Source organism: Salvelinus fontinalis, unplaced genomic scaffold (assembly GCF_029448725.1).
Source record: "Salvelinus fontinalis isolate EN_2023a unplaced genomic scaffold, ASM2944872v1 scaffold_0570, whole genome shotgun sequence".
Taxonomy (NCBI): Eukaryota; Metazoa; Chordata; class Actinopteri; order Salmoniformes; family Salmonidae; genus Salvelinus; species Salvelinus fontinalis.
Window position 1 is genome coordinate 47752 of NW_026600779.1, and position 25103 is coordinate 72854.

The 25103-nt window shown below is 42.9% G+C and overlaps 1 protein-coding gene across 1 annotated transcript; it reads right to left on the reverse strand.

Annotated features, from left to right (window-relative positions):
* Positions 1-659: 659 nt before the first annotated feature.
* Positions 660-15896, reverse strand: LOC129846514 (MAGE-like protein 2). Its single transcript, XM_055914443.1, has 3 exons — positions 15820-15896; positions 7461-14148; positions 660-7417 (listed from the first exon to the last, which is right to left on the reverse strand). Exons 1-2 carry the CDS (start codon positions 15894-15896, stop codon positions 13098-13100), a joined length of 1128 nt encoding a protein of 375 aa, XP_055770418.1. The 3' UTR covers positions 660-7417; positions 7461-13097.
* Positions 15897-25103: the final 9207 nt, after the last annotated feature.

Genomic DNA, 25103 nt, shown 5'->3' on the forward strand with positions numbered 1-25103 from the left:
ACACACACACACACACACACACACACACACACACACACACACACACACACACACACACACACCTCAAAGACGGAATACATACCCAGGAAATACCATCACTCTCTACTCATCCGAAGGGAGCCTCTTTTTCATTAAAGCTAGTATTATACACACATACACACACAAAACCTACGAGCGATTATATTACCGACACACACACACGCGCAGACGAACACTTTTCAATCCGAGTAAAACCTGTTGTGCTCTTGTTTCTTATTGACACCACCATAGAGACACACAGACCTAAACAATATCACAATCTGTCAATGCATCTAGTGAATCTCAGGGTGTGATTAGGCCTGTGACACACACACACACACACACACACACACACACACACACACACACACACACACACACACACACACACACACACACACACACACACACACACACACACACACACACACACACACACTCACAGATTCTCTCTCACACACAGCTGTTTCCAGCTGCATTAGGGATAAGTGGATTTGACACACAAGGACATGAAAATCTTGTCATTTATTGGTGTGTGTGTGTGTGTGTGTGTGTGTGTGTGTGTGTGTGTGTGTGTGTGTGTGTGTGTGTGTGTGTGTGTGTGTGTGTGTGTGTGTGTGTGTGTGTGTGTGTGTGTGTGTGTGTTAATGTCCCACAGTTTTCCCCTGAGATGACAGACAGTAGATAATAGCAGAGTGACTGGATACAAAGTTTGGGGAATGAGTCAACTATAGTTTACACACACGCACGCACGCACGCACGCACGCACGCACACACGCACACACACACACACACACACACACACACACACACACACACACACACACACACACACACACACACACACACACATACCATCACAAAACATGCCACCCGGGAACTCTTCACAGTCCCCATTCCACACCCAGTACTACATAGAGCCATGACTACACGGAACTCTATTCCACATCAAGTAAGTCAAGCAAGCAGCAAAATCAGCACAACGCTGGTTTTGAAGAGACACACACACACTCTACCCTTACGGAAAAAAACACATGTTGTCACATGTAAACACGTGATCACTGGATTTAATGTGGAAACATGACAACAAGTGAAGCAACATGTGATAACATAAAACTACACATGATAACATAAAACTACACATGTGATAACATAAAACTACACGTGATAACATAAAACTATACATGTGATAACATCAAACTATACATGTGATAACATAAAACTTTACATGTGATAACATAAAACTATACATGTGATAACATGAAACTACACGTGATAACATGGGAGCACGTGAGAACATGATCTCATGTGAAATTAATGTTAATAATTGTTACAACACATGGGGGCTATTGTAGCTCATGTAGCCTAGCCCATGGGAATATATGTTTTAATAAGGGTTGTATCACAACTAAAGTGGCCATTTAACTTCTTAAAATGAAGCACATTAATCTGCTTTACGAGGGGTGTAGAACCTTACTGGCATACATAAGCAGCGCTTAAGTTTGGGGAAGTTAACTTTCTCCATAAAAATGCACCTTTATAATAAATACATTACATGCATAATTGTATTTGCGATCATTTTTGGTGTTTTGGTGTTTTCCGCTAATGGAACATTCGCAATTATAGCCTACTACCATGTGTGCATTGCTGCGCTTACAGTGTGAAGAAATAGCCTGATATTTAAGCTAAACGTTCTGATCTGTTGCGTCAGCCACATTGCCTACATTTTTCGGAGGGGATGCTAGTGGTTGTAATAATTTGGGTCTATTGCATCTCACAAATGTCTCAGACTATGTTAGGAATATTTATTTCTTGCAAATAATATAATAGGGTGATAGTAGATTGACATTTCCTAGTGCTTTTGTTGTTCGTTATGCCTACTCATCTTGTTGGCTGATGGAAAGTAAATGTGGACAGTTCTTCCAATATATTCAATATGCACCTTGGAATTGGATAAGGACGTGTGCAATTGTGTCCCCGATGTGTTTGTCTTCACTTGTAGCCTGTGAGAAAGACACGATCACGTGATGGAGCGCGAAGCACTCAGGGAGGAGGGCACAACAGCCACTGGCCACAAAAGGCATGGATTTCGGATCCATTACGAAGAGGATGCCGCAGTGAAATTCTAGGCATTATCAAGTGCCTGTCAAATTGTGAATGAGAGACTGATGAAGTGTGTACGGCCTGCATAAAAAACAGAGCAGAGCTCATGCCTTTCAAGCGCCTTTTTTCTAATCATCATTGGATTCGCATCATGCAGCCTTATAATGTATTAAAAATCAAAACATATAGCGTTTGTAGAACAACTAAAGTTAAATTTATAACTCTAATTTAAGCATATAGGAATACCTCTTTCTTTGCTAAGTGCTTAACACAGAATAGCAGCATGTGCGCACTCCTTCTAATTGTTTGGAGACAATATCCTCTATTTTATTCAGTTATGTTCAATTGTATTCTTTGAACTATAAAATAATATAAAAAAATGCCTTGGAATTCTAAGCAAATCTTGTCTGCTAAATGATCTAGTGTAGCCCACAGCCATATGGTGTAGTCTGATCAGGGCCTAACATGAAGGACAACCCAGAGTATGCTATTCTGTTCTTCTGAAATAGTCTATTATTATACCTTTATTTCAACAAGGAACACAGACTGAGACCAAGGTCTCTTTTACAGCTGGGTCCTGCATATACATATTTAGACATACAGTTTAGGTACAATGATTAAGAAACTACACAAGACAAGCAAAACAATCACAGATAACACAAAAAAATACAGCAACAGATTACATTTACACATATGTTATTCCCCTATCAGCACAAGAACTTGCATTACCCGAAACAGTTACACGCATTACAAAAATAAAAATCCTCCAATAAATATTTAAAATGAGCAACAGGGGGACAAGAGTCTCAAGTTTAAGTTTAGTCTGCAGGCTATTCCATAGGCAAGGAGCGTAACAGGAAAAGGCAGTCATACCCAACTCTGTGGAAATCGCATGGGCCTCAAGTGTAATCCATGTTGAGACCTGGTTTTAGGAATTCTAATTATAATATTGATGAGTGATGATAAATAAGAAGGTAGCTTATTCAGAAGTGCTTTATAGACAAACACGAGAGCATGTTGTTCTCGTCTCATGGACAGCGAAGTCCAACCCACATTTTGATATAAAACACAGTGGTCAGTATATTTTCTTCAAATCATGTTTCTTTAGACCTGTCTCAAATAAATGATGGATATATTGTGATGTTGTAGACTATATTAAATGGATTTATTAGACTTATTATAATGTAAATTTTACTAAGGTCTGCATCAGTGGCTCGTAGGCTATGCATGAAAGCTAGGAGATGCTAAATGTGTTTATGTTAATTAAAGGTCAATCACCGTGAGACCGACAGTTATTTGCTTGACAATCACCGGCTGACCCTCGTCATGACATTTTGTCAGCTGGTAACAGTCATGGTAATTGACCTTTAATTAGCATAAACACATTTAGCATCTCCAGGCCTCCACAAATACAAGCCGCTGACGCTCGCCATTGGAACATCTACATTTAAACAAGTCTAACCAATCAATTTAATGAACACCATCACAATAAATCCATTATTTATTTTAGGTAGGTCCAAAGAAACATTACGATATGTATTATTTAATTTAAAAAAACAAACAGAATATGAGTTGTGTGTTTCCTGTATATGTGCCATGCCATTGGCTGTGGTTTAATTCCTTTAGCAGGCAAGATATGCTTATCAGTCCCATGCCATTATTTTATAATATATGATTTTAAAGTAAGAATATTATAAAATGTAACTTAATTGATTAAAAAATATATAAAGGATATTTTTCACATTGAGGAGGAAGTTTGCATATGAAGTGGCAAAACTGAGCTTAAAATTGATCATTTGAAACAGGTCCTTTTGAGTTATTTGGAAACTTTAGTTCTGAACGATACAAACCTTAGAATGTATTAAAAAATGAAAACATATATGGGCTGCATAATGGGACTATAGGGTATTCATTATTTGAGAAAGTTGCATAAAAAGCTTACGCTCTGTCCCTCGCCTCAGGCTGCACACGCTGTTCTCTCATCAAGTGATCATATTTTCACCCATCAGACTATTTTCAATTTAATCTGGTCTTTACTCATATTCTAAATTAGTTTCAATTTAGAATGGCCCATGATCAAATGGGCAGGAACAGGGGCAGGAACAAGGGCAGGGGAAAAGATATACACTCGAATAGCGAATGGAGGCCGCTTTCCCACCAGATCGTTTTTCTGTTCCTGCAGCTACCTAGTGCTTCATTTGGGAATTGAAGTTAAATCTATTCGGGAACATAGATATTTACATGTTTTCACAACAAAAAATATTTCATTAAACTGTTGACAGCCCCTCCCTCTGCGTGCTGGAGAATGAAGGAGAGGGAGGAGGAGATGTAAATGCATGGTGATATTCTGTAGCTAAAGGTAATGTATGAAATGAAAATATAAAACATGCCCTAATACTAGGCTATTCAAAATCAAATACAAATTCACTAATTATAGCTTAACTGTCACACCCTGGCCATAGAGAGGGTTTTAGTCTCTATTTTGGTTAGGCCAGGGTGTGATTAGGGTGGGCATTCTACGTGTTATATTTCTTTGTTTTTGGCCGAGTGTGGTTCCCAATCAGAGGCAGCTGTCTATCGTTGTCTCTGATTGGGAATCATACTTAGGCAGCCTTTTTTCCCATCTGTGTTTTGTGGATAGTTATTTTCTGTTTAGTGTCTGCACCTTTACAGAACTGTTTTGTTTCTCACTTTTTCTCACTTATTTTGCTTGAGTGTTTTTGGTGAATGAATTATCATGAACACGTACGACGCTGCGCTTTGGTCCACTTCTTCAGACGAGCGTTACATTAACTCTGTAAGCGAGTAGGGTACTAGCAACGCATGTCCAGAGTGCATAAGAGGAGATTTCCATCGGTCAATGATCATTTGGAAATTTACTGCGGTCGTGACTCATGACTACCGGTGTGAAGACAATATGGTCACCACAACATTCCTACTTGCAACCTCTTGGTTGGGAGGCATTGATGTTTCTGCAGTGCTACCAGGTTCATACTAATTGCTTGGAACATATACTAACACACTCTAAATAGAGGCATGGTTAGGGTAGACTACAGTGTTGGAAAAAAACAGTTGAAATAGCTTCAAAGTCCCGAGTTGAGTTTGAAGGGTCTCGGGTTTACAGAGGATGGTGTGACAAACACAAAGCATCCAGGCAGCAGTAGGCCTGTGGGTGAAAACAGAGCGGCTGGTGAAGAATGTCATGAATCATACAAGCCAGGCGGGCCACAAACAGGCACATAATGGTGCAGTGCAACAGTGGTGTGTAGAACGACATCTCGAAACGCACAACTCGTCGGTCCTTGTCACGGATTGATTATTGCAGCAGACGACCACACCGGGTTCCACTCCTAAAAGCAGGAAGAAGTGGCTCCAGTGGGAACGCGATCACCAACACACCAACACTTGTCACGGATTGGTTATTGCAGCAGACGACCACACCGGGTTCCACTCCTAAAAGCAGGAAGAAGTGGCTCCAGTGGGAACGCGATCACCAACACTTGTCACGGATTGGTTATTGCAGCAGACGACCACACCGGGTTCCACTCCTAAAAGCAGGAAGAAGTGGCTCCAGTGGGAACGCGATCACCAACACTTGTCACGGATTGGTTATTGCAGCAGACGACCACACCGGGTTCCACTCCTAAAAGCAGGAAGAAGTGGCTCCAGTGGGAACGCGATCACCAACACTTGTCACGGATTGATTATTGCAGCAGACGACCACACCGGGTTCCACTCCTAAAAGCAGGAAGAAGTGGCTCCAGTGGGAACGCGATCACCAACACACCAACACTTGTCACGGATTGGTTATTGCAGCAGACGACCACACCGGGTTCCACTCCTAAAAGCAGGAAGAAGTGGCTCCAGTGGGAACGCGATCACCAACACTTGTCACGGATTGGTTATTGCAGCAGACGACCACACCGGGTTCCACTCCTAAAAGCAGGAAGAAGTGGCTCCAGTGGGAACGCGATCACCAACACTTGTCACGGATTGGTTATTGCAGCAGACGACCACACCGGGTTCCACTCCTAAAAGCAGGAAGAAGTGGCTCCAGTGGGAACGCGATCACCAACACTTGTCACGGATTGGTTATTGCAGCAGACGACCACACCGGGTTCCACTCCTAAAAGCAGGAAGAAGTGGCTCCAGTGGGAACGCGATCACCAACACTTGTCACGGATTGGTTATTGCAGCAGACGACCACACCGGGTTCCACTCCTAAAAGCAGGAAGAAGTGGCTCCAGTGGGAACGCGATCACCAACACTTGTCACGGATTGGTTATTGCAGCAGACGACCACACCGGGTTCCACTCCTAAAAGCAGGAAGAAGTGGCTCCAGTGGGAACGCGATCACCAACACTTGTCACGGATTGGTTATTGCAGCAGACGACCACACCGGGTTCCACTCCTAAAAGCAGGAAGAAGGGGCTCCAGTGGGAACGTGATCACCAACACTTGTCACGGATTGGTTATTGCAGCAGACGACCACACCGGGTTCCACTCCTAAAAGCAGGAAGAAGTGGCTCCAGTGGGAACGCGATCACCAACACTTGTCACGGATTGGTTATTGCAGCAGACGACCACACCGGGTTCCACTCCTAAAAGCAGGAAGAAGTGGCTCCAGTGGGAACGCGATCACCAACACTTGTCACGGATTGGTTATTGCAGCAGACGACCACACCGGGTTCCACTCCTAAAAGCAGGAAGAAGTGGCTCCAGTGGGAACGCGATCACCAACACTTGTCACGGATTGGTTATTGCAGCAGACGACCACACCGGGTTCCACTCCTAAAAGCAGGAAGAAGTGGCTCCAGTGGGAACGTGATCACCAACACTGGACAATGGAACACGGATACAGCGTTGCAATACAATCATCTCAAACAAATATGACGACGCACAAAGCAACTCAAACATTGAAATTGCATTAATGACATACATTTTTCTTTTTTTTTTACACATCTACCGTTTCACATGTCTCTTGTTATGTGGTTCACAGCAGCACTGATGGATGTGTTGACTTAACACCTGCTTTGGCGTTTTGAACGACCCCGCCCGTTTGTTCCATGCTGGCTAAAGACCTAGCTAGCCAGTCACTACCTAACACCAGACACAGATGAAGACCTAGCTAGCCAGTAACTACCTAACACCAGACACAGATGAAGACCTAGCTAGCCAGTAACTACCTAACACCAGACACAGATGAAGACCTAGCTAGCCAGTAACTACCTAACACCAGACACAGATGAAGACCTAGCTAGCCAGTAACTACCTAACACCAGACACAGATGAAGACCTAGCTAGCCAGTAACTACCTAACACCAGACACATATGAAGACCTAGCTAGCCAGTAACTACCTAACACCAGACACAGATGAAGACCTAGCTAGCCAGTAACTACCTAACACCAGACACAGATGAAGACCTAGCTAGCCAGTAACTACCTAACACCAGACACAGATGAAGACCTAGCTAGCCAGTAACTACCTAACACCAGACACAGATGAAGACCTAGCTAGCCAGTAACTACCTAACACCAGACACATATGAAGACCTAGCTAGCCAGTAACTACCTAACACCAGACACAGATGAAGACCTAACTAGCCAGTAACTACCTAACACCAGACACAGATGAAGACCTAGCTAGCCAGTAACTACCTAACACCAGACACAGATGAAGACCTAGCTAGCCAGTAACTACCTAACACCAGACACAGATGAAGACCTAGCTAGCCAGTAACTACCTAACACCAGACACAGATGAAGACCTAGCTAGCCAGTAACTACCTAACACCAGACACAGATGAAGACCTAGCTAGCCAGTAACTACCTAACACCAGACACAGATGAAGACCTAGCTAGCCAGTAACTACCTAACACCAGACACAGATGAAGACCTAGCTAGCCAGTAACTACCTAACACCAGACACAGATGAAGACCTAGCTAGCCAGTAACTACCTAACACCAGACACAGATGAAGACCTAGCTAGCCAGTAACTACCTAACACCAGACACAGATGAAAGGGCAAACGTATAGGTATATTTGTCAGAGACGAATAGGATAAACATTTAATTATATTTGCTGACAACCTATAGTCACATTTTTGCACCAGTAGAGTAGCTATCTAGCTATATAAACCACACTGCACTGTAAACACGCCTTCGCCGATGTTGGTTACAAGGCGGTACTTATTTAAACTATAGAAGATAATATCATAATACCATTGGTGTATTAAAATGAGAGTTAAGGTGATGTCACCGTGTCCCCTTAAAAATGAATCCAAGTGTTTGACATGGGGGAGTTGATCAGTAACAGTAATTTTTCATATTTTGGTCATCATACTTTGTTCTGGTTTCCTTCAAATAGAAAAACATGAAAGTGACTGTTCATAACCTTTAAAAAAATATGTTTAATACCTAACAAAAAAAATGGTGGATTAAAAACAAGCCAGTAATGAGTAAATAGTGGACAGAACACAGGTTATTTTCACCCAGCCAGTTGGATCACTTGGTTGGGTTGTTTTCTTTGAAGACTGGAGTCACGGCTTTCAAAAGGAGTTTTTGGGCCACCTGTGAGAGTAAATGTCATTCTGGTTAATTTATTATGTTGTATTTTCATCACATGTGTTAAGGTTGAGCAGCTGGCATGTTTGTAGCTTTAATGAGGGTTACGCCAGCGTATGAGTTTCTCAACTGCCTAGGCATATCCCTATGTTGGCATAGTTACCAGTTTATGTTATTTAAATAATAATGTCATTACAATTATATAAAAATACATCACGTGTAAAAATATGTAATGAAAACTTTAATGTGCCGTGTATAAACTTAACATGATAAACAGGAATGACATTTAATATCACAGGTGGCCAAAAAGAACGATCTGAAAATAACTAAACATTTCGTTAAGAAAATGTATAAACACAACAAAACGACAGTTTTGGTGGTCCAAAATAGCATAACTGGCATAACGGGACAAAATCTTTGGGACAAAAAGGTATTTGTTCATAAGGAGTTACTTTTGTATCTTGTCATTGTAGTGGTTTTAAGTCCTCTGCTTGCAGTGTGATTTGCTGTGTGGAGCAACATGCAATGCACCCTGGAATGTTGAACCACATGATTTCATATGTGTAAAATCACATTATTTCACACGCGAAGCATGACATTTCACATGACAAGTCACGTGAAAGTGTGTTTTTGGAACACACATTTCACATGTGAACACGTGTTTTTTAAACACTTCACATATGACATTTCACATGGAACGCTGATCTTTCAACTCTTCATCTACTTATTTCAGCAGTTTGAGGGTTTTCTGTTTAATTGTCTAATGTTGATGAGGAATATTATTCTGGTTTAATGTTACTCCTAAGGAGAAAGATTGGAATGCTGTGAAACAAGAGGTTGTGAGTTCAAATCCCAGATGAGGACATGTAGAATAGTCAAACATGTCAGATAAAATCACTGTGTGTGTCACGACTTCCGCCGAAGTCGGCCCCTCTCCTTGCTCGAGCGGTGTTCGACGTTACCGATCTTCTAGCCATCACTGATCCATTTTTCATTGGTTTTGTCTTGTCTTCCATCACACCTGGTTCCAATCCCATCAGTTACATGTTGTGTATTTAACCCTCTGTTTCCCCTCATGTCCTTGTCAGTGATTGTTTGATTGTATGTTTGTGCAAGTTATGTGTTGGTGCGCGACGGGTTTTGTACCCACTTTGATTATTTTATATATTTTGGGTTTTGGAATTTTGTTAACTTTTATTAAACGACTCCGTTTATACCAAGTTCGTTCTCCTGCGCCTGACTTCCCTGCCACCAACACGCACCCATTACAGTGTGTGTATCATAATAAATAATTTTTGTTTGCAGAAATCTCAACTGAAAATTTGAATCCATATGTGAAAGATTATGTGAAATATCATCAAGTGAACTGTTCCAAAAACACGTGCAAAATGTGGAAATGTCACATGTGAAATCATGTTTTTTCCGAAAGGGTATACATATACACACACACACACATACACACATTGTAATATTGTAGTATTGTTTTTTATTTCATTTTATTTCACCTTTATTTAACCAGGTAGGCCAGTTGAGAACAAGTTCTCATTTACAACTGCGACCTGGCCAAGATAAAGCAAAGCAGTGCGACACATACGACACAGAGTTACACATGGAATAAACAAACGTACAGTCAATAACACAGTAGAAAAAGTCTATATACAAATGCAAATGTGCAAATGAAGTAAGATTAGTGAGGCAATAAATAGGCCATAGTGGCAAAATAATTACAATTTAGCAATTAAACACTGGAGTGATAGACGCGCAGAAGAAGAATTTGCAAGTAGAGATACTGGGGTGCAAAGGAACAAAAAATGTATAAATAACAATATGGGGATGAGGTAGTTGGATGGGCTATTTACAGATGGGATATGTACAGGTGCAGTGATCTGTAAGCTGCTCTGCCAGCTGATGCTTAAAGTTAGTGAGGGGGATATGAGTCTCCAGCTTCAGTGAATTTTGCAATTCGTTCCAGTCATTGGCAGCAGAGAACTGGAAGGAAAGGCGGCTTTGGGGGTGACCAGTGAAATATACCTGCTGGAGCGCGTGCTGCGGGTGGGTGCTGCTATGGTGACCAGTGAAATATACCTGCTGGATCGCGTGCTACGGGTGGGTGTTGCTATGGTGACCAGTGAGCTGAGACAAGGTGAGAGCATACAGGTCTCAGTGGTGGGTAGTATATGGGGCTTTGGTGACAAAACGGATGGCACTGTGGTAGACTGCATCCAATTTGCTGAGTAGAGTGTTGGAGGCTATTTTCTGAATGACATCTATCCAGACACCTAGGTATTTGTAGTTGTCCACGTATTCTAAGTCAGACCCGTCCAGAGTAGTGATGCTGGACGGGTGGGCAGGTGCGGGCAGCGATCGGTTGAAGAGCATGCATTTAGTTTTACTTGCATTTAAGAGCAGTTGGAGGCCACAGAAGGAGAGTTGTATGGCATTGAAGTTCATCTGGAGGTTTGTTAACACAGTGTCCAAAGAAGGGCCAGAAGTATACAGAATGGTGTCGGTTGTGTAGAGGTGGATAAGAGAATCACCAGCAACACAAAGCTGCAGACAGATTTACCACATAAAACACAAAGCTGCAGACAGATTAACCACATAAAACACATTACACTACAGTTTAAAAAACATCAACTTACACATTGAACAGCAAGATGGTTTTGGGAAAATGCATTGCAACTAATGGTCAAAACATTGACAGCCCCTTACTTCCTTTTCCATCGTAGAGTTTGACCTATGATCTATGACCTATTAAGCTTTAAACTCATTTAAAGAGCTCCTGTAATTTCAGGGCCTTTTGAAGCTTGTTCAAATCGGAAGGAGCAGAGAACTGGAAAGCGTTTTCACCTATCTCTGTACGGGGCCTTAGGCACACGAGCGCAGTCATGTGAACGCATGCGATATTTTTCATTTGTCTGCTGGACAATGTTGTTACACAAGTCAAATGGGAGCTGACTCAATATGGCCTTGTAAATATAAACGTACCAATGATGTCATCTCTGAAGAGCTAAGGAATGCCTGCCTGCTCTCATATAGAGGGTACACACTGTTGGGGAAAAAAAGGTGCCATCTAGAACCTTAAAGGGTTTTTCTACTGTCCCCATAGGAGAATATGTACAGGATATCATCAGAATCAAGTACAAGTACCAAAGTAGAGGAAACAAGCCTGTACAGTATATGTAAAGTATCCAGCACACACACACACACACACACACACACACACACACACACACACACACACACACACACACACACACACACACACACACACACACACACACACACACACATACACACACACACACACACACACATACATACACACACACACACACACACACACACACACACACACACACACACACACACACACACACACACACATACACACACAGACACACACACACACACACACACACACACACACACACACACACACACTCACACTCACACTCACACTTCTCAGAGGGGCAAAGAGGGAAAGATAAAAAATAATCAGAATTTCACAAAAGTAGCCATATCCGTGTCAGCATGATGATGAATGAGGAGAGAGAGAGAGAACGAGAGAGAACGAGAGAGAAAGAGAGAGAGAGAGAGAGAAAGAGAGAGAGAGAGAGAGAGAGAGAGAGAGAGAGAGAGAGAGAGAGAGAGAGAGAGAGAGAGAGAGAGAGAGAGAGAGAGAGAGAGAGAGAGAGAGAGAGAGAGAGAGAGAGAGAGAGAGAGAGAGAGAGAGAGAGAGAACACAAAGTGTTTGGAGTTCATGTGTGTCATATCATAGGGGAAGCGTTCACAAAGCTTCTTCTTTACACACACACACACACTCACATATGCACACACACACATACATGTGTGTGAGTGACAAAGAGAGAGAAGGGGGGAAGGGGGCGGGGGAGAGAGGAGGAGAGGAAAGATCATGAGTTCAAATAAAAAATATATTTTTTTAAATCCCATAACCACAAAAATCTTATTTCTCTCAAATTTTCTGCACGAATTTGTTTACACCAACTATACCTCTTTGTTAAGTGTTAAGTGTTCCAGTCATTTTTGTTAGTGAGCTTTTCTCCTTTGCCAAGATAATCACTCCTTCTGACAGGTGTGGCAAGAATCTGATTAAACAGCATGATCATTACACAGGTGCAGTTTGTACTGGGGACAATAAAAGGCCACTTTAAAATGTGCAGGTTGTCTTCACAACACAATGCCACAGATATCTCCAGATTTGAGGGAGCGTGCAATTGGTGTCGAGGGGTATTTCTGTCTGTAATGAAGCCCTTTTGTGGGGCAAAACTCATTCTGGTTGGCCTGGCTGCCAAGTGGGTGGGCCTGGTTGCCAAGTAGGTGGGCCTAGCTGACAAGTGGGTGGGCCTGGCTGACAAGTGGGTGGGCCTGGTTGCCAAGTAGGTGGGCCTAGCTGACAAGTGGGTGGGCCTGGCTGACAAGTGGGTGGGCCTGGCTGACAAGTGGGTGGGCCTGGCTGACAAGTGGGTAGGCCTTGCTGCCAAGTGGGTGGGCCTGGCTGCCAAGTGGGTGGGCCTGGCTGCCAAGTGGGTGGGCCTGGCTGACAAGTGGGTGGGCCTGGCTGACAAGTGGGTGGGCCTGGCTGACAAGTGGGTTGGCCTGGCTGCCAAGTGGGTGGGCCTGGCTGACAAGTGGATGGGCCTTGCTGACAAGGGGGTAGGCCTGGCTGCCAAGTGGGTGGGCCTGGCTGCCAAGTGGGTAGGCCTTGCTAACAAGGGGGTGGGCCTGGCTGCCAAGTGGGTAGGCCTTGCTAACAAGGGGGTGGGCCTGGCTGACAAGTGGGTGGGCCTGGCTGACAAGTGGGTAGGCCTTGCTGACAAGTGGGTAGGCCTGGCTGACAAGTGGGTTGGCCTTGCTGACAAGTGGGTAGGCCTGGCTGACAAGTGGATAGGCCTGGCTGACAAGTCGGTAGGCCTGGCTGACAAGAGGGTAGGCCTTGCTGACAAGTGGGTAGGCCTGGCTGACAAGTGGGTGGGCCTGGCTGACAAGTGGGTGGGCCTGGCTGACAAGTGGGTAGGCCTGGCTGACAAGTGGGTAGGCCTGGCTGACAAGTGGGTGGGCCTGGCTGACAAGTGGGTAGGCCTGGCTGACAAGTGGGTGGGCCTGCCTGACAAGTGGGTAGGCCTGGCTGACAAGTGGGTGGGCCTGGCTGACAAGTGGGTGGGCCTGGCTGACAAGTGGGTGGGCCTGGCTGACAAGTGGGTGGGCCTGGCTGACAAGTGGGTGGGCCTGGCTGACAAGTGGGTGGGCCTGGCTGACAAGTGGGTGGGCCTGGCTGACAAGTGTGTGGGCCTGGCTGCCAAGTGGGTAGGCCTGGCTGACAAGTGGGTGGGCCTGGCTGACAAGTGGGTGGGCCTGGTTGACAAGTGGGTGGGCCTGTGTCCTCCATGGCACAACAATGGCTCCACCACCAATCGCTCCACCACCAATGGCTCCACCCCTGCACAGTCATGTGAAATCCATAGTTTAGGGCCTAATGAATTTATTGATATTGACTGATTTCCTTATATGAACTGTAACTCTGTAAAATCTTTGAAATTGTTGCATGTTGCATTTATATTTTTGTTTAGTATAATATAATGCAGTGTTTAAGCCCCATGCAGGGAAACATTGCAAATTTGTGTGTGCAATGCCAACTTTGCAATACACTGACTACAACCGGTTCGGTAATAGGACATTACTCCTTCGCCCGACACGATAAACGCATCCTCACGCTACATCCCTCTTTTATCCTCAACACACCCTCCTATATTTCCATCTCTCCCTGTGGCCTTCATTTTGTAATTGTTATGGGATCTGTGTGAATATTAAGGGAGACTGGACACCACCTCATTAACACCACTCTGTTTAGAGGAGACTGGACACAACACTGTGTCAGGCTTTGAGACTCTGTGCTACCCAGTCAGTGTGTGTGTGTGTGTGTGTGTGTGTGTGTGTGTGTGTGTGTTTGTGTGTGTGTGTGTGTGTGTGTGTGTGTGTGTGTGTGTGTGTGTGTGTGTGTGTGTGTGTGTGTGTGTGTGTGTGTGTGTCTATGCGTGTGGTTTATCAGTGTTAATAATGCAGCAGTCTTAACAACCAGTTCTGCATAGCTATGGTAGATATTATCATTAAGACTAGATGTTAATTATTAACAACCTGAAAACAAACCTCTTTGTGCCTTAGGAACATTAACAAAACAGCATTCCAGAGCTGGACCAATCGGCAAAGAACAATCGGAGTTACCGGGGCAGTTTGTATTAATTTGTACATTTTTTTACCAATCAACACTCAATATTCATTTTGGAAAAACATCTTCATTGGATGCAGCAGTAGATAGTTTTAGTTGATGGTCGTTTTAAATCTAACTGGAGATGTTTTGTTATTAAACACCACATCCATCAATGGATTTATGATGTTACTGTACTTGTTGTTCATCTAGAACACTGGTCACCAAACTTTTGATTACTTTCTGAGTCAAGATCACTTTCTGAGTCAAGATCACTTTCTGAGTCAAGATCACTTTCTGAGTCAAGATTACTTTCTGAGTCAAGATCACTTTCTGAGTCAAGATTACTTTCTGAGTCAAGATTACTTTCTGAGTCAAGATCACTTTCTGAGTCAAGATTACTTTCTGAGTCAAGATTACTTTCTGAGTCAAGATCACTTTCTGAGTCAAGATCACTTTCTGAGTCAAGATTACTTTCTGAGTCAAGATTACTTTCTGAGTCAAGATCACTTTCTGAGTCAAAATGCAAGTCGAGATCTACCGCTCAGAATTTTTTTATTAAAATGACTTTAAAAACATAAGCCAACATTAACCAATTAAAAACAGTTCTGTAGCAATGAGGTTTGTGCAGTAGGGTATGGGCCCAATACATTATCACTGCATATTGGCTATGCTTGGATTACCCTGCCAATGTTGTTCTTCTCAGACCATTTTGAAATTATATATATTTTTAAATTGTTATATGATCACACTGGTAATAGATAATGTGTTTTATTACTTGTGAGGCCCAGCTGAGTGAACATAATAATTTGTTTTTTTTACTGGACTGATGGTCTGTCTGAGGGAGGGAGGGAGGAAGAGGGGGAGGGAGGGAGGGGGCAGTGGTGAGGACCTCACCTGACTCACCGTCCCTCCGCTCTCCCTACGCTGAGAAAAGGGGACACAGTCTTCCAGCTGATGTCAAAACTCAAGTCACACTGCATTATTTCTGCTTTTATGCACCAATTCACGTTATTACTCCTGTGACCAGAGAAAGTAAATATTCCTTGATACTATAAACAGACACAAGCTGCTAATAATAACAACACAAGCTTATCGGAACACTTTGCTCTACTCATTCATAGCAGCTGCAGTACTGGAGTATGTGCATTTTATGGCTTATAAAAGTGTTGACAGAGCGGTTTAACAACTTCAACATAAACGTAGTCATAAAAACAGCAGCTCCTAGCTGTATTGGTTGAGTCTCTCTCTAGTATGGTTTTAAAAGTTTTTGAATTCTCACAGTATCCACTTTGCTGTGCGTTGGAGGTTTCTATTTACAGTCTATGGCTCCAGGAAACTGTTGCTGACACGGTGATCTCAGCTATCTGATTGGCCGAGCGGTAGACCTATAAGTGCACTTGATTTGCTCTCTGGGCCTGCCGGTTAGGCAGAATTCTACCTTCAGACACATGAAAAGGGTCAAAATGGGAACACTTTGCCTTCCCGGTGCTAGGGCTGCTGAATCAAGTGCACCTACTGCCAACAGTGTGAAACGAATACAAAAATAGGAATGCAAAGCTTTTTCTTTGTGTTTCTTACAGAAATGTTTGGTGAAGGACGTAGAAATGTCTTGGAGATGGACCAATCAACCGGTTGGTGACCGCTGCTCTGAAGTGATGTAGTCTACCGTATGTAGCCTACCGTATGTAGCCTACCGTATGTAGTCTACCGTATGTAGTCTACCGTATGTAGTCTACCATATGTAGACTACCGTATGTAGACACCGTATGTGGTCTACCGTATGTAGTCTACCGTATGTAGCTTACCGTAGGTAGCCTACCGTATGTAGTCTACCGTATGTATAATACCGTATGTAGTCTACCGTATGTAGCCTACCGTATGTAGTCTACCGTATGTAGCCTACCGTATGTAGCCTACCGTATGTAGTCTACCGTATGTAGCCTACCGTATGTAGTCTACCGTATGTAGTCTATCGTATGTAGTCTACCGTATGTAGCCTACCGTATGTAGCCTACCGTATGTAGCCTACCGTATGTAGCCTACCGTATGTAGTCTACCGTATGTAGCCTACAGTATGTAGTCTACCGTACGTAGCCTACCGTACGTAGCCTACCATATGCAGTCTACCGTATGTAGCCTACCGTATGTAGCCTACCGTATGTAGTCTACCGTATGTAGCCTACCGTATCTAGCCTACCGTATGTATCCTACCGTATGTAGTCTACCGTATGTAGCCTACCGTATGTAGTCTACCGTATGTAGCCTACCGTATGTAGCCTACCGTACGTAGCCTACCGTATGTAGCCTACCGTATGCAGTCTACCGTATGTAGCCTACCGTATGTAGCCTACCGTACAATATGTTATGTAAGTGCAGCGCCAGCCAGTTTCCTGACATAACACAACAGCTTTCCCTATCAACTACACTAACGCTTGTATCTGATACTGGTGAGTTCATAGGGGGGGGTCAGTAGAGTAAAACCACAAGTGAAACTACAATACTTACTATATTGGGGTTAGCACACGCACACACACACACACACACACACACGTGCACTTGCACGCGCACACACACACACCTATATATTTGTTTCTGTGTGATGTTAGGGGAACCTGAGTCTATGCACATCCACCAGCAGATCTCATATGTGTCAACATGTACAGTACAGTACAGCACGCACGCTCTCTCTCAGTGCCTCAAACAACTCCCAACTCTTTCAAACAAGATCTACTTTGAAAAACATTACAACTTTGTAATTAGAGTGGTGTCAGTGCCATTGAGATGTTGGCCATTGATTTGGCCGGGGGGGCCCCTTGACTAGCGCTGATACTGCCTCAATCAGAAACTGGGTTAATTGGAATTAGAGAGAGAGGGGAGCAGCGAAGGAGATCTCTGATGGGTGAGAATTGAGGAGGGAGGAAGACTTTGTGTGTGTGTGTGTGTGTGTGTGTGTGTGTGTGTGTGTGTGTGTGTGTGTGTGTGTGTGTGTGTGTGTGTGTGTGTGTGTGTGTGTGTGTGTGTGTGTGTGTGTGTGTGTGTGTGTGTGTGTGTGTGTGTGTGTGTGTGTGTGTGAGTGTTTTAAGGTTTAGTGTGATGGAGTAGAATAGAGTCAAGTCACTGCTCCAGGATGGAACCACATGGTTGTTTCGCTGGCATCAGTCAAGAGATGTGTGGAATGAACACTGCCTATACACAGCAAAGGGAGAGAGGGTCTGAAATGTGTCCTGGGTATACAGTATCATAAACATTTTATCAGCTATTCTTAGACACCAACATTCCCCACAGTAGGAAACATTATAAATAAATAATGTCATCCTAGTATGGTTATAGATATGCATTTCCTTTATTTAGATTTTCTTAAAGGCAAGAAAGACCTTTAAATATCTAACTGTAGACAATGGAAAGTTACACCGATTGACTTCCATAGGGCTGAGGAGTGGGTGGAAGGATAGAGGAGGGTCTATATAGTTTTTGCGATACAATACGGTGTATTCACTTTCACTGGTATAAACGGGTTGTGATTGATCCGTTGTCAGGACGATTAGATTGCCATTGACGAAGGACTACGGTGGGGTCCCTGGGTGATGAACAGGGTCGCTCCTCACGACTAATCATTAGCACTTCTATTAAACTGCATACAATTGGAAACACAATGCCACACACGCACACACACACACACACACACACAGATAGGCCTGCATGTACACATACATACAGATGTAGGATCTTAATTTGATCACTGTTTTGTTGCTTCAAATTTCCATGCAAAGCAGGTAAGACAAACATGTAGTGTATTTGAGTTTTAAAAAGACTTCTAAAGTTAGACATTTCAACGTTGACATTTCAGATTTGATTTGCACTGACAACAGAATGTATCAACTCATTCAAAAATGTCCATTAATTATAATCCACACAATCGTTCACATTTCCTGTTACTGCAGGATTATTCTGTAAAACTTTATTTGGGTAGTCCATTTGTAGATGCTCTAGAGAATATCTACACACTATCAGCTACAGAATCTAACCCTAACAATAACCCTAGTTGTAACCTTAACACCTACCCTAAACCTTATTCTAACCCTAAACCTTATTCTAACCCTAACCCTAAACCTTATTCTAACCCTAAACCTAACTGTAACCCTAACCTTAGCAAGCAGTTGCTTATCAAAATATAGTATGATCATATATAGATCACTCAAATAAAGACCGATTATTTTCCTCAACATTTGTATTCTCGGTGTCAAAATGTGCCATGTGAAAGCCTATTATTATACGACAAAAGGAGAGCATGAATGAACCTCTGACAAAGACCTTACATTTACAATGTCAGCAAACTAAATACCAAGTCAGTGAATCAAGCGTTTCCCTCCAGGCTCGTAGGGGAAGTGGTGCTGGCAGGCGACAGTGAGATTTCACTAATGTCCCACTCACTGAGAACAATCGAGACAAATGTCAGAGTAAATCAGAAATAGTTACACCATGCCCAAGATGACCTCAGGATGACCCCAGGGCTCTCTACTGTACGACTCTTTATCAACCCCCACCCTCACCAGCCTTTCCTCTTCATCCTCATCTTCCTCCTTCCCTCCTTCCCGCCTTCCCTCCTTCTCTCTCCCTCTAAGTTATGGGTCTCTAACAACCCTCACCCTCTCCCACACCCTCCTCTCTTTCCTTCCCTCCTTCTCTCTCCCTGTCAGCTATGGGTCTCCACCAGCCCTCAGCCACAATCCCATCTCAATATCTCTCCCTCCCTTTCTCCCTGTACCAACTCTTCCCTCCCCCTCATTCTCTCTTTGTAGCAACCCTCTTCCTCTCCCTCTCCCACTCCTTGTACCATCCCTCTCCTTCTCTCTTCCTCCCCCCTCCCTCCTTCTCTCCCCACTCCCTCCTTCTCTCCCTTTATCAACCCTATCCCTCTCTATCTCTCCCTCTCCCCTCCCTTCTTCTCTCCCTCCTCCTCTCTCTCCCTCCCCATCCGTCCTTCTTTACCTCCTTCTCTCCCTCCCCCTTCCCTCCCTCTTTCCCTGATAACAATCTCCCTCTCTCTCTCCCTCCCTCTCTCCCTGTACCAACCATCTCTCTCTCCCTCTCTCTTCCCTCTCTCCCTGTACCAACCCTCTCCCTCTCTCTCCCCCTCCCTCCCTCTCTCCCTGTACCAACCCTCTCTCTCTCTCTATCTCCCTCCCCTCCCTCTCTCCCTGTACCAACCCTCTCCCTCTCTCTCTCCCCCCTCCCTCCTTCTCTCCCTTCATTCTCCCAGAAAACACATACAGCAGTTGTAGACCTATAGTATGCAGGAAAACGCCACGTGATTAATTGTAAATAATATGCAATGAATGTGTGTTATCAATAATGGACTTGGCTGTAACTGCAGAAGTGTATACAGACAGAGACAGACTCAGCGGCAGGTTTGGGTAGGTTACTTTCTAAATACAGTTGAAGTCGGAAGTTTACATACACCTTAACCAAATAAATTTCAACTCAGTTTTTCACAATTCCTGACATTTAATCAGAGTAAAAAATCCCTTTCTTAGTTCAGTTAGGAGCACCACTTTATTTTAAGAATGTGAAATGTCAGAATAATAGTAGAGAGAATGATTTACTTCAGCTTTTATTGCTTTCATCACATTCCCAGTGGGTCAGAAGATTACATACACTCAATTCGTATTTGTTAGAAAAGCCTTTAAAAAGTTTAACTTAGGTCAAATGTTTCGGGTAGACTTCCACAATCTTCCCACAATAAGTTGGGTGAATTTTGACTCAATCCTCCTGACAGAGCTGGTGTAACTGAGTCAGGTTTGTTGGCCTTCTTGCTCACACTGCTTTTTCAGTTCTTCCCACAAATGTTCTTTAGGATGGAGGTCAGGGCTTTGTGATGGCCACTCCAATACCTTGACTTTGTTGTCCTTAAGCCATTTTGCCACAACTTTGGAAGTATGCTTGTGGTCATTGTCCATTTGGAAGACCCATTTGCGACCAAGCTTTAACTTCCTGACTGATGTCTTGAGATGTTTCTTCAATATATCCATATTATTTTCTTTCCTCGTGATGCCATCTATTTTGTGAAGTGCACCAGTCCCTCCTGCAGCAAAGCACCCCCACAACATAATGCGGCCACCCCAATGCTTAAACGGTTGGGATGGTATTCTTCGGCTTGCAAGCCTCCCCCTTTTTCCTCCAAACATAACGATGGTCATTATGGCCAAACAGTTCTATTTTTGTTTCGTCAGACCAGAGGACATTTCTCCAAAACGTACAATTTTTGTCCCCATGTGCAGTTGCAAGCCGTAGTCTGGCTTTGTTAATGTTGGTTTTGGAGCTGTAGCTTCTTCCTTGCTGAGCAGCCTTTCAGGTTATGTCCAAATAGGACTCGTTTTACTGTGGATATAGATACTTTTGTATCTTCACAAGGTCCTTTCCTGTTGTTCTGGGATTGATTTGCACTTTTCGCACCAAAGTATGTTCATCTCTAGAACACAGAACATTCCTTCCTTAGCGGTATGATGGCTGCGTGGTCCCATGGTGTTTATACTTGCGTACTATTGTTTGTATAGATGAACGTGGTACCTTCAGGCGTTTAGAACTTCTTCTTAACAGGGGGCGCTGTTTTAAATTTGGGAAAAAATCGTGCCCAAATTAAACGGCCTCGTACTCTGTTCTAGATCATACGATATGCATATTATTATTACTATTGGATAGAAAACACTCTGAAGTTTCTAAAACTGTTTGAATTATATCTGTGAGTAAAACAGACCTCATTTGGAAGCAAACTTCCAAACAGGAAGTGAAAATTCTGAAAATGGGTTTCTGTGTAAGGCCTTGCCTATTCAATTGCCTTACATTTATGGATCTGTATGCACTTCATACGCCTTCCACTAGATGTCAACAGGCAGTAGAATGTTGAATGGGGTGTCTAGCTTGATGTGAGACCAAATGAGAGCTTTTGGAGTGACAGGTTCGCCTAATTGGCAGTATTTTGCTGCGCGCTTCTAAAGCCATGACATAATTTTCTTGAATTTTCCAAGCTGTTTAAAGGCACAGTCAACTTAGTGTATGTACATTTCTAACCCACTGGAATTGTGATTCTCAAACTAGACACTCTAATGTACTTGTCCTCTTGATCAGTTGTACATTGGGACCTCCCACTCTTTCTATTCTGGTTAGAGGCAGTTTGCACTGTTCTGTAAAGGGAGTAGTACATAGCGTTTAATTTTGTCTTGAGTCTTAAGTGAAATAATCTGTATGTAAACAATTGTTGAAAAAATGACTTGTGTCATGCACAAAGTAGATGTCCTAACAGACTGCCCAAAACTATAGTTTGTTTACAAGAAATTTGTGAATTGGTAGAAAAAAATAGTTGTAATGACTTAAACTTCCGACTTCAACTGTGTAATCCATTACAGTTAAGAGTTACCTATCCAAAATTGTAATCAGTAACATAACTTTTGGTTTATCCAAACTCGGTTAGGTAATCTGAATATGTTCAGTTACTTTCCATTTAAGAGGTTAGAGGTTTTCATCATGAATCTTTTTCTGGAGGCCACTCTAAAGAGTGGTCACTTTTTAACCCTAACCCTAACCCTAACCCTAACCCTAACCCTAACCCTAACCACACTGCTAACCCTAATGCCTAACCCTAACCTTAACCACTATGCTAACCCTAATGCCTAACCCTAACCTTAACCACTATGCTAACCCTAATGCCTAACCCTAACCTTAACCACCCTGCTAACCCTAACCCTAACCTTAACCACTATGCTAACCCTAATGCCTAACCCTAACCTTAACCACACTGCTAACCCTAATGCCTAACCCTAACCTTAACCACTATGCTAACCCTAACCCTAACCTTAACCACACTGCTAACCCTAAACCTAACCTTAACCACTATGCTAACCCTAATGCCTAACCCTAACCTTAACCACACTGCTAACCCTAATCCTAACCTTAACCACACTGCTAACCCTAATGCCTAACCCTAACCTTAACCACACTGCTAACCCTAATGCCTAACCCTAACCTTAACCACACTGCTAACCCTAATTCCTAACCCTAACCTTATATTAAGACCAAAAAGCACATTTTTGTTTACATACATGTTTACAATACAGTCCATTGAGATTTTGCAGCTGGCCCAATCTAGTGGAAATCGCTCAGTTATTCCTCAAGGACAAGACTCATGGCAATAAATGTCAACCTTTTAAAGAAGAAGACACAGATGATCTATTGGACAAATCAAAGTGAGTGTTTACATAGCTGGCCATGAATGGATGTTGTATTCTACTTTATGGTTTGGTTATGTAGGCTTCTTCTAACCCATTGCTTTCACCTACAGATAATAATATGATTAGGCTAGATCTTTACATTTAATAATATGATTAGGCCAGATCTTTACATTTAAAAAAATAATGTCTGTACGATTTCCAGTCATTCCAATTACATCAATACCCCTTGATCTTCAAGAATAGGACTTGGAAATATGGAAATATAGATTAGCCAAATTGTTGAACTTAACACCAATATTAAGAGCTATACTTAGCCTACTCTTATTTGTGATTTTGTTGTCATGGACGACTGATTGGGCTCATTGCTTCGAGTTGGGGGAAAAAAGACTGCTCTCAGAATGGCGTGTTTTGAGCATTACTGTAATGTGCTTTTTGCATGTGGAAAATGTATGCCATATGCTGCATTTGCAATAAACCTATTGATGTTTTTTATGGCGACGCTTTGATATCTTGATCATTTGCAGCTGTTTAAGTCTGTCGAAAGTGCTCGAGGTTGAGTATGTGTCCGCTAGGCCGATGGACTTTTAATTTTATCTGCGTAAATTAGATTGAACAATAACAAAACCCCACCTGTGATCTTCTTAAAGTAACGTTTTTTTGACAGTATGGAGGACAATACCACAGGGGAGTTTAGAAGTGAGGAACTAGGGCTGTTACGTTGACCATATTACCGGCACACCAGCGGTCACGAGTCATGACGACAGTCAAATTCCACTTGACCAGTTTGGTCACGGTAATTAGGCTTCTCCAAAGTCTGATGCTGCTTCTGGTCATTAGTAGCCTAGCAAACTTGCTAACTGACTGGTACTCAGCACTCTATTGTCCCTCTAATTACTCTGACATCAATGCAAATGTGTTCGAAAATCAAACACTTCATGAGAGCCCATGAGCTCACGTTGCCCAATATTTCTATAGGCTATGCAATTGCGTGAGAAAACAGAGTTTTGACGGCCTCTATTAAAAAGAGGAGGATCCCATCAGCTTTCTATAGGCTAGGCCTATTATATTTATTCATCAACTTTCCTAATATTAATAACAAGCACATTGCCTCTCTTTACAACAGGAGTATAGCCTACCTGGCTGGCATCAAAATGAACCACGGGAAAAGAGACCTCCATTTGCTATTGAAGTGAATAGATTCCATATACCCCCCCCCCCCCCCCCCCCCCCTGTTTCGAGACAGGTGCATGATAATGGTCCATTCCAGAGTATGTGAGTGGGGCGTGCCAAATTGAATGGAGCGTGGAGCGAGATTGTCAGCCTTCTCTCCCTTCTCTCCCGCTTCATTCTCACTCCAGTAGCGCTTCGGTAGCTCTCCCTTCGCGAGCTCAGGGAATGCCTGGTCCAGCATGCATTTGTGGTCAATTTATGTGCTGCTATAGCCCCTTGCTTTAGCTACTATCATGGAGGTCACTAAATATTTTCATAAAGAAACTGATAAAACACACAGGTGCTAAATCAAGGTGACTAATAAAGATGAGGACCGAGAGCAAGAGAGGGAGTGTGGTGATGTCCACAACTAAAGAATCATAAAATAATCTGAAAAAACACGTATCCTGAAAGCATGATTCTGTACTTACTATGTGCACATGCTAAAAGAAAGGAACGAGGTGATAACTAAGTGTCTCATTGTAGCAACATTTTTATAAACTAAAAATCTCTTAAAAGTTTTGTTTAGTTTTGTTCAATTATCTACACAATTCTGGGCCAATAGGCCTGGCATATTCCCACAATCAAGGCGCTTTCTGTTTTGATTCGGTTATTTTGCCTAAATATATATATATATATATATATATATATATATATATATATATATATATATATATATATATATATTGTATCTGTCTTGTACATGTGGTCCACTGAAAGTTGTGTACCTCTTTTTGTGAAGGCTGGAATTGT